Genomic DNA, 23,272 nt, shown 5'->3' on the forward strand with positions numbered 1-23,272 from the left:
GGAGTCGGAGATTTCCAAGTTCCCAGATGTTTTGAGGCAATAAATAGATTGCGGAGAGGCCACCGGTCGGACTAAAATACGTTTCCCATAATGCGGCAGCAGAAATGTAGTGTTTCAATAGCCCTAGTGCTCATCTGGGAAATGTAGTCACTAAAAATAGCATGTAGAACGTTCTTTAATGGCATTACGTATGGAATGAAAAATACATTTCCCATGTTGTCATACATGTACTATGCTCAAATGTCCTGTGCAGACGTCCTTAGGATGTCTATTGATACCTGCCGCAAAATAGGCCTACAAGTAGGCTATTGGTCTAGTGGTACCTTCGCACTCACTGTACGAGCTATACAAAAACGTAAGGCAGATGCCGTCATAGCTACGTATAGTCAAGCTATTCCATTGGAAAATATTTTTAGCCTCGAGAGAAGGGCGCACATCACGGGGAAGAGAAGCAGCCCATCCGACCGCAGACGGGGAAGAAGCCTAGGCGATGTTGTGGCTTTGAAGATGAGGAGGAATGTTTATTTTTTGACTCACCGATCTTGCCACGAATGTGTTTTGTTGGCGAATTGTTTTCATGATCTATGAAATTGTGATCGAAGGACTTATGGTTCGGTGCTGCGTTTTACACCCGAAAGAGATCTGATTTTTTGACAGGACAGAGCATCCGCTGATCGAGAGGTCGGTGTTGTCATAAGTTGCACTTTGACAGCCCGATCTGAGTCTGTGTCTACTTTGTTATTTATTGCCTATGAATAGGCTTAGCCATTCCACAGTAGCCTAATGCTGTCAAAATAATCCATTGCATTCATACGTGAAACAGTCGAGGATGTTGTATCGTAAGTAGCCTCCTGTATTTTTCTTTACGCTTCAGTAAGCGTTAAAATTGTATTTCTATTCTAGGTTGTCGACGCCTCCACTTCCCTTTTGTCTCCACCATGCTGCCCAGTTTGCAGAGAGTCCTGCGGCCCGCCCTCATTCTGAGGTCGGGGAACATGTTGGGAAGAGTCCACGGGTCAAACCTAGCTCCGCTACGCCAGCCTGTACCGATGCTACCCAGCCAGCAGAGCTGCGACTTGGGCACACACCCTCACAAGGACCCGATGGAGCCCTTGAACTCGCCTCAAGGAGCCAAGGATTTTATTTATAGTCTTCACCCCACGGAACGCACAACCCTGCTCAGAGAACTGCACCGGTTTGAGTCGATAGCAATAGCTCAAGGTAAGAATAATAACAGTAGCCTACTGGAAAATGTGTGTCACTTCCCCGAGTCGCACGGAGAGTTCATTATAGTGTCACTCTTGTTCCTTTACCGTTAGTCCACCCTAGGCTAAACTGCTAGGTCCAGAAACCAAATAATGACAAAATACCTATTGTTTCAAATGTGTAGGTGTAAAAATAAATGTTTCTAGACCTATTACATTGTACTATAGGTCCATTACAGAACACTTACTCTCATAAGATTAAAACTATGCGTTATTTCTTTATTGATATCAATACATTCTGCCCTCAAATTGTGAGATTTCTGTATCTGTAAAAGTAGGTGAGGATAGAATGCTTATGCCCTTGTTGTAAGCAGTATAGTAATGTGTGTGTGTGTGTGTGTGTGTGTGTGTGTGTGTGTGTGTGTGTGTGTGTGCGCGCGCACGTTGGTGTGAATGTGTTAGTGTGAGATATGGAGAGAGAGAAATAGATAGAGAGAAAGAGAGAGACAGGGAGAGAGAGAGACAGGGTGGGGGGGGGTAGAGAGAGAGACAGGATGGGGGGATAGAGAGAGAGAGAGGGTGGGGGGATAGAGATAGAGAGAGTGTGGGGGGATAGAGATAGAGAGAGGGTGGGGGGATAGAGATAGAGAGAGGGTGGGGGGATAGAGATAGAGAGAGTGGGGGGGATAGAGATAGAGAGAGTGGGGGGGAGAGAGAGAGGGTGGGGGGATAGAGACAGGGTGGGGGATAGAGAGAGAGACAGGGTGGGGTGGATAGAGATAGGGTGGGGGATAGAGAGAGAGACAGGGTGGGGGATAGAGAGAGGGTGGGGGGGATAGAGAGAGAGAGGGTGGGGGGATAGAGACAGGGTGGGGGATAGAGAGAGCGAGAAGGTGAGGGATAGAGAGAGAGACAGGGTGGGGGATAGAGACAGGGTGGGGGATAGAGAGAGGGTGGGGGGATAGAGAGAGGGTGGGGGGGATAGAGAGAGGGTGGGGGATAGAGAGAGAGACAGGGGGGGGGATAGAGAGAGGGTGGGGGATAGAGAGAGAGACAGGGTGGGGGATAGAGAGAGAGACAGGGTGGGGGATAGAGAGAGGGTGGGGGATAGAGAGAGAGACAGGGTGGGGGGGATAGAGAGAGGGTGGGTGGGGGGGATAGAGAGAGGGTGGGTGGGGGGGATAGAGAGAGAGACAGGGTGGGGGATAGAGAGAGAGACAGGGTGGGGGATAGAGAGAGAGACAGGGTGGGGGATAGAGAGAGGGTGGGGGGGATAGAGAGAGAGACAGGGTGGGGGATAGAGACAGGGTGGGGGATAGAGAGAGGGTGGGGGGGATAGAGAGCCAAAGTGCCTGAGAGCATCATGGTTGCAGATGATGTCTGTAATGATCCAGTGGTGTTGAGGCTGTTGAAGCACACTTCTCCTGCTCTCTCTGTTATCCATAGGGACCACACTTCTCCTGTTCTCTCTGTTATCCATAGGGACCACACTTCTCCTGCTCTCTCTGTTATCCATAGGGACCACACTTCTCCTGTTCTCTCTGTTATCCATAGGGACCACACTTCTCCTGTTCTCTCTGTTATCCATAGGGACCACACTTCTCCTGTTCTCTCTGTTATCCATAGGGACCACACTTCTCCTGTTCTCTCTGTTATCCATAGGGACCACACTTCTCCTGTTCTCTCTGTTATCCGGAGGGAGCACACTTCTCCTGCTCTCTCTGTTATCCATAGGGACCACACTTCTCCTGTTCTCTCTGTTATCCATAGGGACCACACTTCTCCTGTTCTCTCTGTTATCCATAGGGACCACACTTCTCCTGCTCTCTCTGTTATCCATAGGGACCACACTTCTCCTGTTCTCTCTGTTATCCATAGGGACCACACTTCTCCTGTTCTCTCTGTTATCCATAGGGACCACACTTCTCCTGTTCTCTCTGTTATCCATAGGGACCACACTTCTCCTGTTCTCTCTGTTATCCATAGGGACCACACTTCTCCTGCTCTCTCTGTTATCCATAGGGACCACACTTCTCCTGCTCTCTCTGTTATCCATAGGGACCACACTTCTCCTGCTCTCTCTGTTATCCATAGGGACCACACTTCTCCTGCTCTCTCTGTTATCCATAGGGACCACACTTCTCCTGTTCTCTCTGTTTTCCATAGGGAGCACACTTCTCCTGCTCTCTCTGTTATCCGGAGGGAGCACACTTCTCCTGCTCTCTCTGTTATCCATAGGGACCACACTTCTCCTGCTCTCTCTGTTATCCATAGGGACCACACTTCTCCTGTTCTCTCTGTTATCCATAGGGACCACACTTCTCCTGCTCTCTCTGTTATCCATAGGGACCACACTTCTCCTGTTCTCTCTGTTTTCCATAGGGAGCACACTTCTCCTGCTCTCTCTGTTATCCGGAGGGAGCACACTTCTCCTGCTCTCTCTGTTATCCATAGGGACCACACTTCTCCTGTTCTCTCTGTTTTCCATAGGGAGCACACTTCTCCTGCTCTCTCTGTTATCCATAGGGAGCAGATGTCTCCTGGGTCACATAGGGCTGAGGAGTGGGATGTTTCTGACTGTTACCCTGGCCTTAATACTTTATAATGGGCATTGTGCCCTGTACTGCTGTTTCTTGAATAACCTACTGAGAGACATTTGTCCACCTGGGTGTTATGGTAAACATGTGTCCACCTGGTGTTATGGTAAACATTTGTCCACCTGGGTTTGGTGTTCAAATCAAATCAAATCAAATGTATTTATATAGCCCTTCGTACATCAGCTGATATCTCAAAGTGCTGTACAGAAACCCAGCCTAAAACCCCAAACAGCAAGCAATGCAGGTGTAGAAGCACGATGGCTAGGAAAAACTCCCTAGAAAGGCCAAAACCTAGGAAGAAACCTAGAGAGGAACCAGGCGTGGGGTGGCCAGTCCTCTTCTGGCAGTGCCGGGTGGAGATTATAACAGAACATGGCCAAGATGTTCAAATGTTCATAAATGACCAGCATGGTCCAATAATAATAAGGCAGAACAGTTGAAACTGGAGCAGCAGCACGGCCAGGTGGACTGGGGACAGCAATGAGTCATCATGTCAGGTAGTCCTGAGGCATGGTCCTAGGGCTCAGGTCCACCGCGAGAGAGAAAGAAAGAGAGAATTAGAGAGAGCACACTTAAATTCACACAGGACACCGAATAGGACAGGAGAAGTACTCCAGATATAACAAACTGACCCTAGCCCCCCGACACATAAACTACTGCAGCATAAATACTGGAGGCTGAGACAGGAGGGGTCAGGAGACACTGTTACAGTAAACATCTGTCCACCTGGGTTTGGTGTTACAGTAAACATCTGTCCACCTGGGTTTGGTGTTACAGTAAACATCTGTCCACCTGGGTTTGGTGTTACAGTAAACATCTGTCCACCTGGGTTTTATGGTAAACATAATATTATGAACCTGGTCACCTGAGCGCAGTAAGACTCTGGTTTGAATCTGGGTCACCTGAGACCAGTAAGACTCTGGTTTGAACCTGGTCACCTGAGACCAGTAAGACCCTGGTTTGAACCTGGTCACCTGAGCGCAGTAAGATTCTTGTTTGAACCTGGGTCACCTGAGACCAGAAAGACCCTGGTTTGAACCTGGTCACCTGAGCGCAGTAAGATTCTTGTTTGAACCTGGGTCACCTGAGACCAGAAAGACCCTGGTTTGAACCTGGTCACCTGAGCGCATTAAGACTCTGGTTTGAACCTGGGTCACCTGAGACCAGAAAGACCCTGGTTTGAACCTGGTCACCTGAGCGCAGTAAGACTCTGGTTTGAACCTGGGTCACCTGAGACCAGTAAGACTCTGGTTTGAACTCGGGTCACCTGAGCGCAGTAAGACACTGGTTTGAACCCTGGCCCCTTGAGCACAGTAAGACTTTGCTGAGCTAAACACTGGCAAACCCTTAGGCATTACTTCAAGGAGATAACTGAAGCCTTCAGGTCCAAGTCAAGGTTACTTCTCACTGAGTCACCTCAGGGTCCCAACCCAGAGTCCTAGCCCAGGGTCCCATCCCAGGGTCCCATCCCAGGGTCCCAGCCCAGGGTCCTAGCCCAGGGTCCCATCCCAGGGTCCCAGCCCAGGGTCCCATCCCAGGGTCCCTGCTCAGGGTCCCAGCCCAGGGTCCCATCCCAGGGTCCCAGCCCAGGGTCCCATCCCAGGGTCCCAACCCGGGGTCCCAGCCCGGGGTCCCAGCCCGGGGTCCCAACCCAGGGTCCCATCCCAGGGTCCCATCCCAGGGTCCCAGCCCAGGGTCCCAGCCCGGGGTCCCATCCCAGGGTCCCAGCCCAGGGTCCCATCCCAGGGTCCCATCCCAGGGTCCCAACCCAGGGTCCCATCCCAGGGTCCCAACCCAGGGTCCCAGCCCAGGGTCCCAGCCCAGGGTCCCAGCCCAGGGTCCCAACCCAGGGTCCCATCCCAGGGTCCCATCCCAGGGTCCCAGTCCAGGGTCCCAGCCCAGGGTCCCAACCCAGGGTCCCATCCCAGGGTCCCATCCCAGGGTCCCAGCCCAGGGTCCCAGCCCAGGGTCCCAGCCCAGGGTCCCATCCCGGGGTCCCAGCCCGGGGTCCCAACCCGGGGTCCCAGCCCGGGGTCCCAACCCAGGGTCCCAGCCCAGGGTCCCATCCCAGGGTCCCAACCCAGGGTCCCAGCCCAGGGTCCCAGCCCGGAGTCCCAACCCGGAGTCCCAACCCGGAGTCCCAACCCAGGGTCCCATCCCAGGGTCCCAACCCAGGGTCCCATCCCAGGGTCCCAACCCAGGGTCCCAGCCCAGGGTCCCAGCCCAGGGTCCCAACCCAGGGTCCCAACCCAGGGTCCCAGCCCAGGGTCCCAACCCAGGGTCCCAGCCCAGGGTCCCATCCCAGGGTCCCAGCCCAGGGTCCCATCCCAGGGTCCCAACCCAGGGTCCCAGCCCAGGGTCCCAGCCCAGGGTCCCATCCCAGGGTCCCAACCCAGGGTCCCAGCCCAGGGTCCCAGCCCAGGGTCCCATCCCAGGGTCCCATCCCAGGGTCCCAGCCCAGGGTCCCAGCCCAGGGTCCCAGCCCAGGGTCCCATCCCAGGGTCCCATCCCAGGGTCCCAGCCCAGGGTCCCATCCCAGGGTCTTTGCATCTTTTTGATTTGAGGTCCTCCTCACTGTTCTCTGTATAAGTAGTTGCTGTCTATATCTGTGCTCTCTGAAACAGTAGAGCGGTAGTGAATGTGATAAGTAAGAGGGGAAACAACAACAGGTATTATCTCCTCTACATGATAGTACAGGAACAGGAAGGAAGGTAACAGAGATTATACTGCTCCCTCTACTCTCTCCGTTAGGTTTTATTGAGGCGGACTGAATGGCTTTCTAGACGTTCATCTGTTTTATTGCGTGTCTGTTGAGGTTATTATGTGTAGGGGACACATTCCCTTACGGGTCATTTAGACAACAGCTACTAAAAGAACGATAGAATTGATGATGCCTCTTATGTGGGGTGTCAAGAGACTGTCAGTTTTAAACTTGACATCTGTTCATAATATTACCTCGGCTAGTGTGGGTCATTCACGTGATGTCATTGTTGTCACAATGTAAGAAATCAACATTTGAAGGATATTTCTTGGATATTTCTTGGCTCTTTTGGATGGAAATTTATTGAGAACGTAGTGTAGAAAATTGACACGTTTCCATTTCCCCGCTGTAAAACAGTATCGTAGCGCTTGAGGCGTCACTACAGACCCGGGTTCGATCCCAGGCTGTGTCACAGCCGGCTGTGACGGGGAAACCCATGAGGCGGCATACAGTTGGCCCAGCGTCGTCCGAGTTAGGTCGGGGTTTGGCCCATCGCACTTTAGTGACTCCTTGTGGCGGGCCGGGCCACCAGCAAGCTGACTTCCGGGTCACCAACTGGACGGTGTTTCCTCTGACACATTGGTATGGCTGGCTTCCGGGTTAAAGTGAGCAGTGTGTCAAGAAGCAGCGTCGTGTTTTAGAGGACGCGCGGCTCTCGACCTTCGCCTCTCCCGAGTCCGTAGGGGAGTTGCAACGATGGGACAAGACTGTAACTACCAATTAGATATCATGAAAAGGGGGGTAAAAGTATATATTTTTTTATTAAAAAAAGATTGAGAATCAATTAATTGACCAGGTCTGAATCAAGACCCAATTAAGAGATCTTAAACGTTAGGCCTAACTGCTCTGAAAGTAGCTTCCCTAAGTAGCATAATCATGTGTTGACCTGTCAGCTGACACATCATAAAGCATTTCAATCTGCCTGGGGATGCTCAATGATGCTGTCACAGTGGAGTTACTGGGCTGATGTTAAATGCCGTGTGGAATACAGATCTACTGCGGTTATGGAAGTACCTCTCAGATCATTCTCAGGAACAGCACTTCATTCCTCAGGAGCAACAGGGGTCGTGTTAAAACACTGTCCTGTTGACGAGATCCCAGGCTCTGGGTTTTTAATGGGCCTTGAATGAGAGGTGAACGAGAGGTGACATAGGGGAAAAAGAGGTGGTAGTTATTTGTGCTTTGACCTACTGGATTAACCTACAGCAACTGGCAGATATCATCTGTCTCCCAAATGGTGCACTATTCCCTATATAGTGCACTACTTTAGACCTGGGCCCTATGGCACCCTATTCCCGATATAGTGCACTACTTTTGACCAGGGCCCATAGGGTGCCATTTGGGATGCAGATAAAGGCCTATGACCAGATGAACACAAATTAAGACTAGAGGGGATAAAGAAGGAAAAGGCTCTTCAATCTTTCATCCTCCATTTGGTTTAATTACAGTCTGTTGCCATGGTGCTGGGGGACTTCCTGCTCTGAAAATAGAGTTCCAATATGCGTCCCAAATGGCACCATATTCCCTATATATATAGTGCACTACTTTAGACCTGGGCCCTATGGGACCCTATTCCCTATATATAGTGCACTACTTTAGACCTGGGCCCTATGGGACCCTATTCCCTATATATAGTGCACTACTTTAGACCTGGGCCCTATGGGACCCTATTCCCTATATATAGTGCACTACTTTAGACCTGGGCCCTATGGCACCATATTCCCTACATATATAGTGCACTACTTTAGACCTGGGCCCTATGGGACCATATTCCCTATATAGTGCACTACTTTAGACCTGGGCCCTATGGCACCCTATTCCCTATATATAGTGCACTACTTTAGATCTTGGCCCTATGGTGCACTATTCCCTATATAGTGCACTACTTTAGACCTGGGCCCTATGGGACCCTATTCCCTATATAGTGCACTACTTTAGACCTGGGCCCTATGGCACCATATTCCCTATATATATAGTGCACTACTTTAGACCTGGGCCCTATGGGACCATATTCCTTATATAGTGCACTACTTTAGACCTGGGCCCTATGGCACCATATTCCCTATATATATAGTGCACTACTTTAGACCTGGGCCCTATGGCACCATATTCCCTATATATATAGTGCACTACTTTAGACCTGGGCCCTATGGCACCATATTCCCTACATATATAGTGCACTACTTTAGACCTGGGCCCTATGGCACCATATTCCCTATATAGTGCACTACTTTAGACCTGGGCCCTATGGCACCCTATTCCCTATATATAGTGCACTACTTTATACCAGAGCCCTATGGCACCCTATTCCCGATATAGTGCACTACTTTAGACCTGGGCCCTATGGCACCCTATTCCCTATATATAGTGCACTACTTTAGACCTGGGAGTCTGTTTCCTACAGTCTTGATTCTCAAGGGGAGTCAGTTGACTGTGACAGTGTCACCTTCATGGTATAGGCTATAGTCCTCTGGGTCTCTAGGGCTTGTGTTACACATACAGGCAGGGAGGGAGACAGGCAGGCAGACAGTTAGACAGAGAGGCATGCAGGCAAACAGGCAGTTAGACAGAGAAGCATGCAGGGAAACAGGCAGTTAGACAGAGAGGCATGCAGGCAAACAGGCAGTTAGACAGAGAGGCATGCAGACAGGCAGGGTGGAAGACAGGCATGCAGGCAAACAGGCAGTTAGACAGAGAGGCATGCAGACAGGCAGGGTGGAAGACAGGCAGGCAGGCAAACAGACAGACAGAGAGGTAGGCAGACAGGGAGACAGGCAGACAGAGAGGTAGCCAGACAGGTAGGGTAGCAGGCAGACAGGCAGTTAGACAGAGAGGCTTGCAGACAGGCAGGGTGGAAGGCAGGCAAACAGACAGACAGAGAGGTAGGCAGACATGGAGACAGGCAGGCAGAGAGGAAGACAGACAGGTAGGGTAGCAGGCAGACAGGCAATTAGACAGACAGACAGGGAGAGAGGCCAATAGGGAGGGAGAGAGGGAGAGATTTAGGGAGGGAAGGAGAAAGGGAGAGATGCAGGAGGGTAGGGAGGGGGCAACATATCACGTGGTGGAGGCCCTCACAGGAGGACGCTGTCCTCTAATCACCATGGTGCCTTGTGGGGGATGGCTCTTCTTTACGACCTTGATTTGCCTATCTACAGTATCACACACACACACACACACACACACACACACACACCGGCCTATCTATCCGTCGATCCTGCGGCTCTAAACAGGCCTTCGCGGTTGAACACAGGCACTCTGCCACCAGTGCTTTCAAGGAGCTGCAGTAGTAACCCACTGTGACCCCACAGTACCGTTCCCCACAGTACCGTTCCCCACAGTACCGTTCCCCACAGTACCGTTCCCCACAGTACCGTTCCCCACAGTACCGTTCCCCACAGTACCGTTCCCCACAGTGGGTTTTGCGCTACTTTGATGCTTTAAAGCCACAGCAGGGTTAGGACATCTTGTATTCTACTACTGCTTTGATGCTTTAAAGCCACAGCAGGGTTAGGACATATTGTATTCTACTACTGCTTTGATGCTTTAAAGCCACAGCAGGGTTATGACATCTTGTATTCTACTACTGCTTTGTCTGACGTATCTCACACACACACACGTCAGTTTGTTGTGATTTACGACTGTAGGTCTGTGCGCCTCAGTGCCGAGTAGCCATGGCGACACTTTGTGCGTTCGGTCTCACAAGTGACAAAGGTTGTTGATCATTTAAAGGTTTCTTTATGAAACCTGCAGAGATATACAGTATTTATGCTCTTTCCTTTCCCAGTTAACTTGATTTGTGTAAGAATAACAAAGTAGTCCCGTTGTTGAGGGCATCTTGATCGGCGAGGTCAAACCCTTCTCTGTAAGGGCCAATAACAGCCAGCCTTTCACTCATCGGGAACTATATTGAACTTGAGAAATCATTTCTGCTCTGAATGTCGTTTCATTAATATGCAAGTCATACACAACTCTAGAAACAAATTTAAATGTCGTGTTGATGTTCGTTTATGTGGTGACAACCTGAGGACAGCCATTACACGCTCAGGGTTACCAGATGGGGCTGCCAGATAGACTCATTTAATAACACCTTCCCCAGTCTGGACTGGAGCCAGAGACACAGGCATGACAATGTAATATACACATCTCTGTGACACAACACCACAGACGAGGGAAATATTCAGAGCTCATGTCAAAAAGGTCCCTCACCGGAGATATTTGTTCTTGCTGAAGAGTAAAGATGAGACATTGTACTGAAGCTATTAGACAACCTGAAGAAAACGGTATTTGTCATATTGGCATTAGTATCTTATTACCGTTCTCTCTGTTTCATTTCTCATCCTTTTCTCATCTTTCCTCTCTTCTCCTCTGACTCTATCATTCTCTCTTCCTGTTTCTCCCTCCATCCTCTCTCTTTCCTCTCTTCTCCTCTGACTCTATCATTCTCTCTTCCTGTTTCTCCCTCCATCCTCTCTCTTTCTTCTCTTCTTCTCTGACTCTATCCTTCTCTCTTCCTGTTTCTCCTCTGACTCTATCCTTCTCTCTTCCTGTTTCTCCTCTGACTCTATCCTTCTCTCTTCCTGTTTCTCCTCTGACTCTATCCTTCTCTCTTCCTGTATCTCCTCTGACTCTATCCTTCTCTATTCCTGTATCTCCTCTGACTCTATCCTTCTCTCTTCCTGTTTCTCCTCTGACTCTATCCTTCTCTCTTCCTGTTTCTCCTCTGACTCTATCCTTCTCTCTTCCTGTATCTCCTCTGACTCTATCCTTCTCTCTTCCTGTATCTCCTCTATCTCAGCTGAGGATGATGTTAAAGAGTTTAAGTATCACCAATTGGAATTTGTTTAGGATACCATCAACCCCACAGGCCTTTTTGGGTTGGAGGGTTTTTATTTTGTCCTGTAACTCATTCAAGGTAATTGGAGAATCCAGTGTGTTCTGGAATCCAGTGTGTTCTGGAATCCAGTGGGTTCTGGTCGTCTTTAATAGTTGATTCTAAGCTGTGTATTTGATAATGTATATGTTTTTGCTGTTTGTTCTTTGTTATAGAGACAAAACAATTGGAGAAGGGGTTTACCCAGACATCTCCATTTTGGATAGATAATTATTTGTGTTGTTGTTTGTTTAGTTTTCCAATTTTCCCAGAAGTGGTTAGAGTCTATGGATTATTCCATGACATTGAGCTGATTTCTGACATGCTGTTCCTTCTTTTACCGTAGTGTATTTCTGTATTGTTTTAGTGATTCACCATAGTGAAGGCGTAGACTCAGGGTTTATAGGTCTCTATGTTTTTGGTTGGATAGGTTTCTCAGTTAATTATTTTGGTTTTTGCATTCTTCATCAAACCACTTGTTATTGTTGTTAATTTTCTGAAGTTGTCTGCTTGAAATGTTTAGGTTTGATAGGGAAGCCGATAGGTCAAATATACTGTTTAGGTTTTCTGAGGCCAAGTTTACACCTTTTGATGAGGAAATTATCTAGAAGGGATTGAATTTGTTGTTGCCTAATAGTTTTGTTGTTGATTTCCACCCTACTTTCCTTCCATCTATAGCATTACTTAATATTATTCAGTTCCTTTAGCTTTGATGCCTCATGATTGAGCATAGCTCTGTTCAAGTAGAGTGTGATTTTTCTGTGATCTGATAGGGCTGTCAGTTGGACAGACTGTGAACGCTCGAAGAGCTCTCTCTCTCTCTAATGACTGCCTGTGCTATCTAGTTCTCTCTCCTCTCTCTCTCTTTCTCTCTCTCTCTCTCTCTCTCTCTCTCTCTCTCTCTCTCTCTCTCTCTCTCTCTCTCTCTCTCTCTCTCTCTCTCTCTCTCTCTCTCTCTCTCTCCTCTCTCTCTCTAATGACTGCCTGTGCTATCTAGTTCTCTCTTCTCCAAATGGAGTACTGCCTGCTGGCGTGAGATTGACGGCTGTTCTCTGTCTCCTCTCTACCTGAGAGTCATTATTCTAGCTAGCTGCTGGTAATCAGGGGAATATCTCAGAGATTTTGGTTTAGATCTTTTTCCTTTGTTGTCAGTTTTATTTTGGTTCCCTGCATCACTAATTGGTGTCGGGGGGGAATTGTCTGTTTCTCTATGCAGAACAGGTCCTACTGTTAGTTGACTTCTTCAGTAGAAATAGACTTCTTCTTCCAGTGTTTTCTTACTTCCTTTATCTTCTTCTTCTTTGGTGGTTAGAGAAAGGGGTCGAAGGCCGTTTCTGCTGAAGCGGTGAAGACATGGCACCCTATTTCCTAGATTGTGCGAGAGTTTTGACGAGAACCTCCCACAATTGTGCAAAATTGCCTTAACTGCCTTGCTCAGGGGCAGAACAACAGATTGAACCTAAAGAAACACATATGTGTGGTATTAAAAGGGATGTGGATTTGGACCCGGGCCCGGGCCAATTATCCATATCCATCATTATGTTCTTCTCCCACAAAGACTTCTTTAAGTAGCTGGTAATCAGATGAGTGCATTTACCTCAACACGTCATTCGTACAAGATGCTGCCACTTCCTAGTTGCTGCATCCTAAAAAAAAAACTTGTAATTAGTGTCTTTACCCTTTTTAATCAATACTCCCTCGTAGTGTTTCCTTACATTTGACGTGATACATCATGTGAAAAATAGGATCTTAGTAAATGTGTCAGATGTTGATGTATGTGTGTGGCCAGTTTTCTCCCTGCACCTCCAGTACACTATTGATTTGTCTAACCCTTGTTTCTGGCCTTTAATGTTGTTGACTACTCTATGTTCATTTAATGCCATGTTATAACCTGGGTGGTTCCAGCCCTGAATGCTGATTGGCTGACAGCCGTGGTATATCAGAACGTTTACAAAATGACAAAACGTGTATTTTTGCTGCTCTAATTACGTTGCTGTCCAGTTTATAACAGCAGTAAGGCACCTCAGGGGTTTGTGGTATATGGCCAATATACCACGACTAAGGGCTGTGTCCAGGGACTCCGCAATGCATCCATAATGTATCTGCATTAACAGTGGAATGATGTTTCACAATATCACTTACCCCGCCCAGTGTTGTGATTGGCTGTGAAATGGATTTCTCCCGCCCAGTGTTGTGATTGGCTGTTTCCGCCAGGCCCAGATTCTGTTGTCAAAAAGGGAATACAGTTCTGACTTTATTTTATCTCGTGGAAACCGGGGCAAACAATCAACGTTGTCATTTCCTGGTTGCTAAAAAATTCTACACAGTTCACTCAATTTCAGTTTGTGAGAAAACACCACCTGAGTAGTGTAGGGAATCATTGTACCGTCTAAATCACTGGGACAGTGTTTCAATAACAAACAATCTAGTTTTTTTTACAGATGTTTAAAACTGGTGGACGAAACCGAAAGTAAAAACTGAAGCGCGAGTCTCCACCGTGTTACCGAAGACAGTACAGTAGGAAGATAAGCAGAAACTGCTTCTCCAATAGAAATCCCCGTTCGCGCTTCTAGGCGATGTCATGGCAACGTTAGCTAGCTTAACTCGTGCACAGAAACACGTCATCTGGTCTGACGGTCGCCTAGCGCTGAACTGCACATGTGCAGGCCGTCAAATCAAAGGCACTCCTTTGATGTAAAGTCGTTTTTGACGAATTCAAACGGGTCAGTTTGTCACGAGGTTGTAGTAAGAACATGTTCAACTACTTAAGACAGTGGCTCAAATCTAGGTTCTGCCTTTAGATTTCGAGAAAATGGAACAACTAAGGAAAAATGTTTCACTTAATTGAATCCGTCTGTCTGCATATTTCAAGACGTAACATAGTAGTAGGGTGCAGTTAGATACCCCATCGGTTGGATGATATTATTCTCATCGGTTATCTTTAAAAATTGGATAGTTCAATTGGAAACCAACCAATCTTCCATCAGAAAGACAACGAAAAAAATAATATGCTTCATTATCTAAGTGGGGGCGACGGAGGGGAACTAAATGATGCAATTTGAGGAAATGTGTCGGAAAGTAGTGCAGGAACTGGAGATAGGGGTGTGTCTCTGAGATAGGGGTGTGTCTCTGAGATAGGGGTGTGTCTCTGAGATAGGGGTGTGTCTCTGAGATAGGGGTGAGAACAGGTGGGTCTGGGCAGGGTGATGTTGATGTTTGTGTCTCTGAGATAGGGGTGAGAACAGGTGGGTCTGGGCAGGGTGATGTTGATGATGTTTGTGTCTCTGAGATAGGGGTGAGAACAGGTTGGTCTGGGCAGGGTGATGTTGATGTTTGTGTCTCTGAGATAGGGGTGAGAACAGGTTGGTCTGGGCAGGGTGATGTTGATGTTTGTGTCTCTGAGATAGGGGTGAGAACAGGTGGGTCTGGGCAGGGTGATGTTGATGATGTTTGTGTCTCTGAGATGCCTATTTGACTATCTCCAACCTGCCTATTTGACTATCTCCAACCTGCCTATTTCACTATCTCCAACCTGCCTGTTTCACTATCTCCAACCTGCCTGTTTCACTATCTCCAACCTGCCTGTTTGACTATCTCCAACCTGCCTATTTGCCTTTCTGACTCTTGTATAAATATAATCTTCCCGATGTGGTTTTGGCTTCTGTTGTTCTTTGTCTCCTGCTGCCAGAAACAGTGGCTGGTTCACAGGACGTTCAGGAGGTGACAATGAAGTTTACCATGAAATCATAAGGGCTGTTTATTCTACTAGGATCTACATGGGAATAATGACATTATAAAAGGCTTATTTCCTTGAATGGTTAACTTTATGAACTTTAGTCTCTCTAAACTAGTGTCTCTGTAACATTGGCTGCATCTACAATGGCCCTCTATTCTGTTAAACAGTTCACTGGTAATAAGGATTTTGGGGGCCATTTTGGGCTTTCGTTTTCTGTCCAGTGTGTAGCCTGATGTAAAAATGAGCTCTGAAAGAGGTTGCTCTGCTGCGTATTCAAGAATTAGGGTTTACAGATCCCGCCAGAGAAATGTAAAGGTTATTTCCGGATTTGAGCCGAAGTGTGAAGCGTTTACCGTGAATGCAGTGTTCGCTAACGTGGAGGAACATTTGTCTTTAAAGTTTCCAATCACGTTGTCGCTGAACTTACGCGATACGTGATTGAAATAGAGCACTTATTCCTTATTGGCCATTTGTTGTTTTAATCTAAAGGAAACAGACAATACTGTCCTACCAAGCCAAAAGGCAGTAACTGCTCATAGCGTGGAACTGATTTACCTTGGTTTCACAGCAACTTTATACAGTTACTGCTAACATGACCCACATTTTCTCCTGAACACAATACAATAGAGGCAGGATACTTGTCCAAATGATTAAGCATGTATTTAATGTAGGGAAAAAATTGACATTTTTTGCTTGCTAGGGCAGAATACCCATCTGTCTTGCCTGTCTGGATTGGAGAGTACTGGGCGTTTTTATCCTCTTTGAAGCTGAGATCTGCGATAGGAGCTATAGCACCACTGGCACCCTATTCCCTATGTAGTACACTACTTGTCTTTTTTTTTTTTTTACCAGAGTGCTATTGTCCCCTTGTCAAAAGTAGTGCACTACATAGGGAATAGGGTGGTATTTGGGACACACACGAAGTCGGTTGAGGTATTACTGAGAAGTGAAACTGTTATTTCTAACGAAGGCCAGAGCAGGAGAGTGAGGAATGTGGTAGAGAAATATCACAGGATCATTTCAAATGAGAACGTTGAGTTTAAACGCTTTTAAACGCCATCTGGACAACTGTTGATTGGTAGCCATGGATTCATTACGGTTGCGTTTGGCAAACAAAAGGTTTGGCAAACAAATGGTACAGATTGTTTCGGGATTACAATACAGAAGTGAAAAGGATTTAATGTCTAATTGAAGACAAGTTGTAGCAGTTCCCTGATATGAGGTGAACGTTGTGCAGCCATCATTCAGGCTATGGACCCGAACTAACCACTCACTGTTTAAGTAGAGGTAGTGTACTACATAGGGAATAGGGTGCCAGGCTATGGACCCGAACTAACCACTCACTGTTTAAGTAGAGGTAGTGTACTACATAGGGAATAGGGTGCCAGGCTATGGACCCAACTAACCACTCACTGTTTAAGTAGAAGTAGTGTACTACATAGGGAATAGGGTGCCAGGCTATGGACCCGAACTAACCACTCACTGTTTAAGTAGAGGTAGTGTACTACATAGGGAATAGAGTGCCAGGCTATGGACCCGAACTAACCACTCACTGTTTAAGTAGAGGTAGTGTACTACATAGGGAATAGGGTGCCAGGCTATGGACCCCAACTAACCACTCACTGTGTAAGTAGAGGTAGTGTACTACATAGGGAATAGGGTGCCAGGCTAAGGACCCCAACTAACCACTCACTGTTTAAGTAGAGGTAGTGTACTACATAGGGAATAGGGTGCCAGGCTATGGACCCCAACTAACCACTCACTGTTTAAGTAGAGGTAGTGTACTACATAGGGAATAGGGTGCCAGGCTATGGACCCAACTAACCACTCACTGTTTAAGTAGAGGTAGTGTACTACATAGGGAATAGGGTGCCAGGCTATAGTCCCAACTAACCACTCACTGTTTAAGTAGAGGTAGTGTACTACATAGGGAATAGGGTGCCAGGCTATAGTCCCAACTAACCACTCACTGTTTAAGTAGAGGTAGTGTAATACATAGGGAATAGGGTGCCAGGCTATAGTCCCAACTAACCACTCACTGTTTAAGTAGAGGTAGTGTACTACATAGGGAATAGGGTGCCAGGCTATAGTCCCAACTAACCACTCACTGTTTAAGTAGAGATGGTTTCTAAATGTACAAGTCTTATCCATGTGGGCACAAGCAGCAACTAGTTAGCCCCGCCTACCCACCGACTAACCCAACGGGCCCTGGTCAAAAAGTAGCATGTTTTATAGGGAATAGGGTGCCAGACAAGTCTCATCCATGTGGGCACAAGCAGAAACTAGTTAGCCCCGCCTACCCACCGACTAACCCAACGGGCCCTGGTCAAAAAGTAGCACGTTTTATAAGGAATAGGGTGCCATTTAGGATGTGACCTAGCTTTGAGGGGGGTGTTACAGTGAGGTAATCAATACTTAGCTGAGGATCAATACCTGAGGTACTAGCACTATTCTGCCTGGTTCGACAGCCTCATCAACCGGTCCTAGTAGACTCAGTGGGTTGGGAACACAGCCTCATTAACAGGCCCTAGGAGACCCAGTGGGTTGTGAACACATCCTCATTAACAGGCCCTAGGAGACTCAGTGGGTTGTGAACACAGCCTCATTAACAAGCCCTATGAGACCCAGTGGGTTGTGAACACAGCCTCATTAACAGGCCCTAGGAGACCCAGTGGGTTGTGAACACATCCTCATTAACAGGCCCTAGGAGACTCAGTGGGTTGTGAACACAGCCTCATTAACAAGCCCTATGAGACCCAGTGGGTTGTGAACACAGCCTCATTAACAGGCCCTATGAGACCCAGTGGGTTGTGAACACAGCCTCATTAACAGGCCCTAGGAGACCCAGTGGGTTGTGAACACAGCCTCATTAACAGGCCCTAGGAGACCCAGTGGGTTGTGAACACAGCCTCATTAACAGGCCCTAGGAGACCCAGTGGGTTGGGAACACAGCCTCATTAACAGGCCCTAGGAGACCCAGTGGGTTGTGAACACAGACTCATTAACAGGCCCTAGGAGACCCAGTGGGTTGGGAACACAGCCTCATTAACAGGCCCTAGGAGACCCAGTGGGTTGTGAACACAGCCTCATTAACAGGCCCTAGGAGACCCAGTGGGTTGTGAACACAGCCTCATTAACAGGCCCTAGGAGACCCAGTGGGTTGTGAACACAGCCTCATTAACAGGCCCTAGGAGACCCAGTGGGTTGTGAACACAGCCTCATTAACAGGCCCTAGGAGACCCAGTGGGTTGTGAACACAGCCTCATTAACAGGCCCTAGGAGACCCAGTGGGTTGTGAACACAGCCTCATTAACAGGCCCTAGGAGACCCAGTGGGTTGTGAATGAACACAGCCTCATTAACAGGCCCTAGGAGACCCAGTGGGTTGTGAACACAGCCTCATTAACAGGCCCTAGGAGACTCAGTGGGTTGTGAACACAGCCTCATTAACAGGCCCTAGGAGACCCAGTGGGTTGTGAACACAGCCTCATTAACAGGCCCTAGGAGACCCAGTGGGTTGTGAACACAGCCTCATTAACAGGCCCTAGGAGACCCAGTGGGTTGTGAACACAGCCTCATTAACAGGCCCTAGGAGACCCAGTGGGTTGTGAACACAGCCTCATTAACAGGCCCTAGGAGACCCAGTGGGTTGTGAACACAGCCTCATTAACAGGCCCTAGGAGACCCAGTGGGTTGTGAACACAGCCTCATTAACAGGCCCTAGGAGACCCAGTGGATTGTGAATGAACACAGCCTCATTAACAGGCCCTAGGAGACCCAGTGGGTTGTGAACACAGCCTCATTGACAGGCCCTAGGAGACTCAGTGGGTTGTGAACACAGCCTCATTAACAGGCCCTAGGAGACCCAGTGGGTTGTGAACACAGCCTCATTAACAGGCCCTAGGAGACCCAGTGGGTTGTGAACACAGCCTCATTAACAGGCCCTAGGAGACCCAGTGGGTTGTGAACACAGCCTCATTAGCAGGCCCTAGGAGACCCAGTGGGTTGTGAACACAGCCTCATTAACAGGCCCTAGGAGACCCAGTGGGTTGTGAACACAGCCTCATTAACAGGCCCTAGGAGACCCAGTGGGTTGTGAACACAGCCTCATTAACAGGCCCTAGGAGACCCAGTGGGTTGTGAACACAGCCTCATTAACAGGCCCTAGGAGACTCAGTGGGTTGTGAACACAGCCTCATTAACAAGCCCTATGAGACCCAGTGGGTTGTGAACACAGCCTCATTAACAGGCCCTAGGAGACCCAGTGGGTTGTGAACACAGCCTCATTAACAGGCCCTAGGAGACCCAGTGGGTTGTGAACACAGCCTCATTAGCAGGCCCTAGGAGACCCAGTGGGTTGTGAACACAGCCTCATTAACAGGCCCTAGGAGACCCAGTGGGTTGTGAACACAGCCTCATTAACAGGCCCTAGGAGACCCAGTGGGTTGTGAACACAGACTCATTAACAGGCCCTAGGAGACCCAGTGGGTTGTGAACACAGCCTCATTAACAGGCCCTAGGAGACCCAGTGGGTTGTGAACACAGCCTCATTAACAGGCCCTAGGAGACCCAGTGGGTTGTGAACACAGCCTCATTAACAGGCCCTAGGAGACCCAGTGGGTTGTGAATGAACACAGACTCATTAACAGGCCCTAGGAGACCCAGTGGGTTGGGAACACAGCCTCATTAACAGGCCCTAGGAGACCCAGTGGGTTGGGAATACAGCCTCATTAACAGGCCCTAGGAGACCCAGTGGGTTGTGAACACAGACTCATTAACAGGCCCTAGGAGACCCAGTGGGTTGTGAACACAGCCTCATTAACAGGCCCTAGGAGACCCAGTGGGTTGGGAACACAGCCTCATTAACAGGCCCTATGAGACCCAGTGGGTTGTGAACACAGCCTCATTAACAGGCCCTAGGAGACCCAGTGGGTTGTGGACACAGCCTCATTAACAGGCCCTAGGAGACCCAGTGGGTTGTGAACACAGCCTCATTAACAGGCCCTAGGAGACCCAGTGGGTTGTGAACACAGCCTCATTAACAGGCCCTAGGAGACCCAGTGGGTTGTGAACACAGCCTCATTAACAGGCCCTAGGAGACCCAGTGGGTTGTGAACACAGACTCATTAACAGGCCCTAGGAGACCCAGTGGGTTGTGAACACAGCCTCATTAACAGGCCCTAGGAGACCCAGTGGGTTGTGAACACAGCCTCATTAACAGGCCCTAGGAGACCCAGTGGGTTGTGAATGAACACAGCCTCATTAACAGGCCCTATGAGACCCAGTGGGTTGTGAACACAGCCTCATTAACAGGCCCTAGGAGACCCAGTGGGTTGTGAACACAGCCTCATTAACAGGCCCTAGGAGACCCAGTGGGTTGTGAACACAGCCTCATTAACAGGCCCTAGGAGACCCAGTGGGTTGGGAACACAGCCTCATTAACAGGCCCTAGGAGACCCAGTGGGTTGTGAACACAGCCTCATTAACAGGCCCTAGGAGACCCAGTGGGTTGTGAACACAGCCTCATTAACAGGCCCTAGGAGACCCAGTGGGTTGTGAACACAGCCTCATTAACAGGCCCTAGGAGACCCAGTGGGTTGTGAACACAGCCTCATTAACAGGCCCTAGGAGACCCAGTGGGTTGTGAACACAGCCTCATTAACAGGCCCTAGGAGACCCAGTGGGTTGTGAACACAGCCTCATTAACAGGCCCTAGGAGACCCAGTGGGTTGTGAACACAGACTCATTAACAGGCCCTAGGAGACCCAGTGGGTTGTGAACACAGACTCATTAACAGGCCCTAGGAGACCCAGTGGGTTGTGAACACAGCCTCATTAACAGGCCCTAGGAGACCCAGTGGGTTGTGAATGAACACAGCCTCATTAACAGGCCCTGGGAGACCCAGTGGGTTGTGAACACAGCCTCATTAACAGGCCCTAGGAGACCCAGTGGGTTGTGAACACAGCCTCATTAACAGGCCCTAGGAGACCCAGTGGGTTGTGAACACAGCCTCATTAACAGGCCCTAGGAGACCCAGTGGGTTGGGAACACAGCCTCATTAACAGGCCCTAGGAGACCCAGTGGGTTGTGAACACAGTCTCATTAACAGGCCCTAGGAGACCCAGTGGGTTGTGAACACAGCCTCATTAACAGGCCCTAGGAGACCCAGTGGGTTGGGAACACAGCCTCATTAACAGGCCCTAGGAGACCCAGTGGGTTGTGAACACAGACTCATTAACAGGCCCTAGGAGACCCAGTGGGTTGTGAACACAGCCTCATTAACAGGCCCTAGGAGACCCAGTGGGTTGTGAACACAGCCTCATTAACAGGCCCTAGGAGACCCAGTGGGTTGGGAACACAGCCTCATTAACAGGCCCTAGGAGACCCAGTGGGTTGTGAACACAGCCTCATTAACAGGCCCTAGGAGACCCAGTGGGTTGTGAACACAGCCTCATTAACAGGCCCTAGGAGACCCAGTGGGTTGTGAACACAGCCTCATTAACAGGCCCTAGGAGACCCAGTGGGTTGTGAATGAACACAGCCTTATTAACAGGCCCTAGGAGACCCAGTGGGTTGTGAACACAGCCTCATTAACAGGCCCTAGGAGACCCAGTGGGTTGTGAACACAGCCTCATTAACAGGCCCTAGGAGACCCAGTGGGTTGTGAACACAGACTCATTAACAGGCCCTAGGAGACCCAGTGGGTTGTGAACACAGCCTCATTAACAGGCCCTAGGAGACCCAGTGGGTTGTGAACACAGACTCATTAACAGGCCCTAGGAGACCCAGTGGGTTGTGAACACAGACTCATTAACAGGCCCTAGGAGACCCAGTGGGTTGTGAATACAGCCTCATTAACAGGCCCTGGGAGACCCAGTGGGTTGTGAACACAGCCTCATTAACAGGCCCTAGGAGACCCAGCCTCATTAACAGGCCCTAGGAGACCCAGTGGGTTGTGAACACAGCCTCATTAACAGGCCCTAGGAGACCCAGTGGGTTGTGAACACAGCCTCATTAACAGGCCCTAGGAGACCCAGTGGGTTGTGAACACAGCCTCATTAACAGGCCCTAGGAGACTCAGTGGGTTGTGAATACAGCCTCATTAACAGGCCCTAGGAGACCCAGTGGGTTGTGAATGAACACAGCCTCATTAACAGGCCCTAGGAGACCCAGTGGGTTGTGAACACAGCCTCATTAACAGGCCCTAGGAGACCCAGTGGGTTGGGAACACAGCCTCATTAACAGGCCCTAGGAGACCCAGTGGGTTGTGAACACAGCCTCATTAACAGGCCCTATGACTCCCAGTAAACGTCACCCTGCCATGTTCTCCACCGTAGTGGGCACTGAATAATACACTAATGGTTTGTATCTGCTGTCAACGTCCTTCTCTCCCCTCTCAAGCACATTATGCATATTGATTTAGTTAACAGGCCCTGTGGGTTGTGAACACAGCCTCATTAACAGGCCCTAGGAGACCCAGTGGGTTGTGAACACAGCCTCATTAACAGGCCCTAGGAGACCCAGTGGGTTGTGAACACAGACTCATTAACAGGCCCTAGGAGACCCAGTGGGTTGTGAACACAGACTCATTAACAGGCCCTAGGAGACCCAGTGGGTTGTGAACACAGCCTCATTAACAGGCCCTAGGAGACCCAGTGGGTTGTGAATGAACACAGCCTCATTAACAGGCCCTGGGAGACCCAGTGGGTTGTGAACACAGCCTCATTAACAGGCCCTAGGAGACCCAGTGGGTTGTGAACACAGCCTCATTAACAGGCCCTAGGAGACCCAGTGGGTTGTGAACACAGCCTCATTAACAGGCCCTAGGAGACCCAGTGGGTTGGGAACACAGCCTCATTAACAGGCCCTAGGAGACCCAGTGGGTTGTGAACACAGTCTCATTAACAGGCCCTAGGAGACCCAGTGGGTTGTGAACACAGCCTCATTAACAGGCCCTAGGAGACCCAGTGGGTTGGGAACACAGCCTCATTAACAGGCCCTAGGAGACCCAGTGGGTTGTGAACACAGACTCATTAACAGGCCCTAGGAGACCCAGTGGGTTGTGAACACAGCCTCATTAACAGGCCCTAGGAGACCCAGT

General features: G+C 49.1%; 1 protein-coding gene across 1 annotated transcript in view; it reads left to right on the forward strand.

Annotated features, from left to right (window-relative positions):
- The first annotated feature begins 674 nt into the window (after nucleotides 1-674).
- LOC139395250 (transmembrane protein 65-like) overlaps nucleotides 675-23,272 on the forward strand; it is a 78,991-nt gene continuing 56,393 nt past the window's right edge. Inside the window, exons 1-2 of the mRNA XM_071142900.1 lie at nucleotides 675-681; nucleotides 904-1,221. Of these exons, the coding sequence (XP_070999001.1) occupies nucleotides 939-1,221 (283 nt within the window). The 5' untranslated portion in view covers nucleotides 675-681; nucleotides 904-938. The remainder of the gene's footprint in view (nucleotides 682-903; nucleotides 1,222-23,272) is intronic.

The sequence above is a fragment of the Oncorhynchus clarkii genome, unplaced genomic scaffold (assembly GCF_045791955.1).
Source record: "Oncorhynchus clarkii lewisi isolate Uvic-CL-2024 unplaced genomic scaffold, UVic_Ocla_1.0 unplaced_contig_10515_pilon_pilon, whole genome shotgun sequence".
Lineage (NCBI taxonomy): Eukaryota > Metazoa > Chordata > Actinopteri > Salmoniformes > Salmonidae > Oncorhynchus > Oncorhynchus clarkii.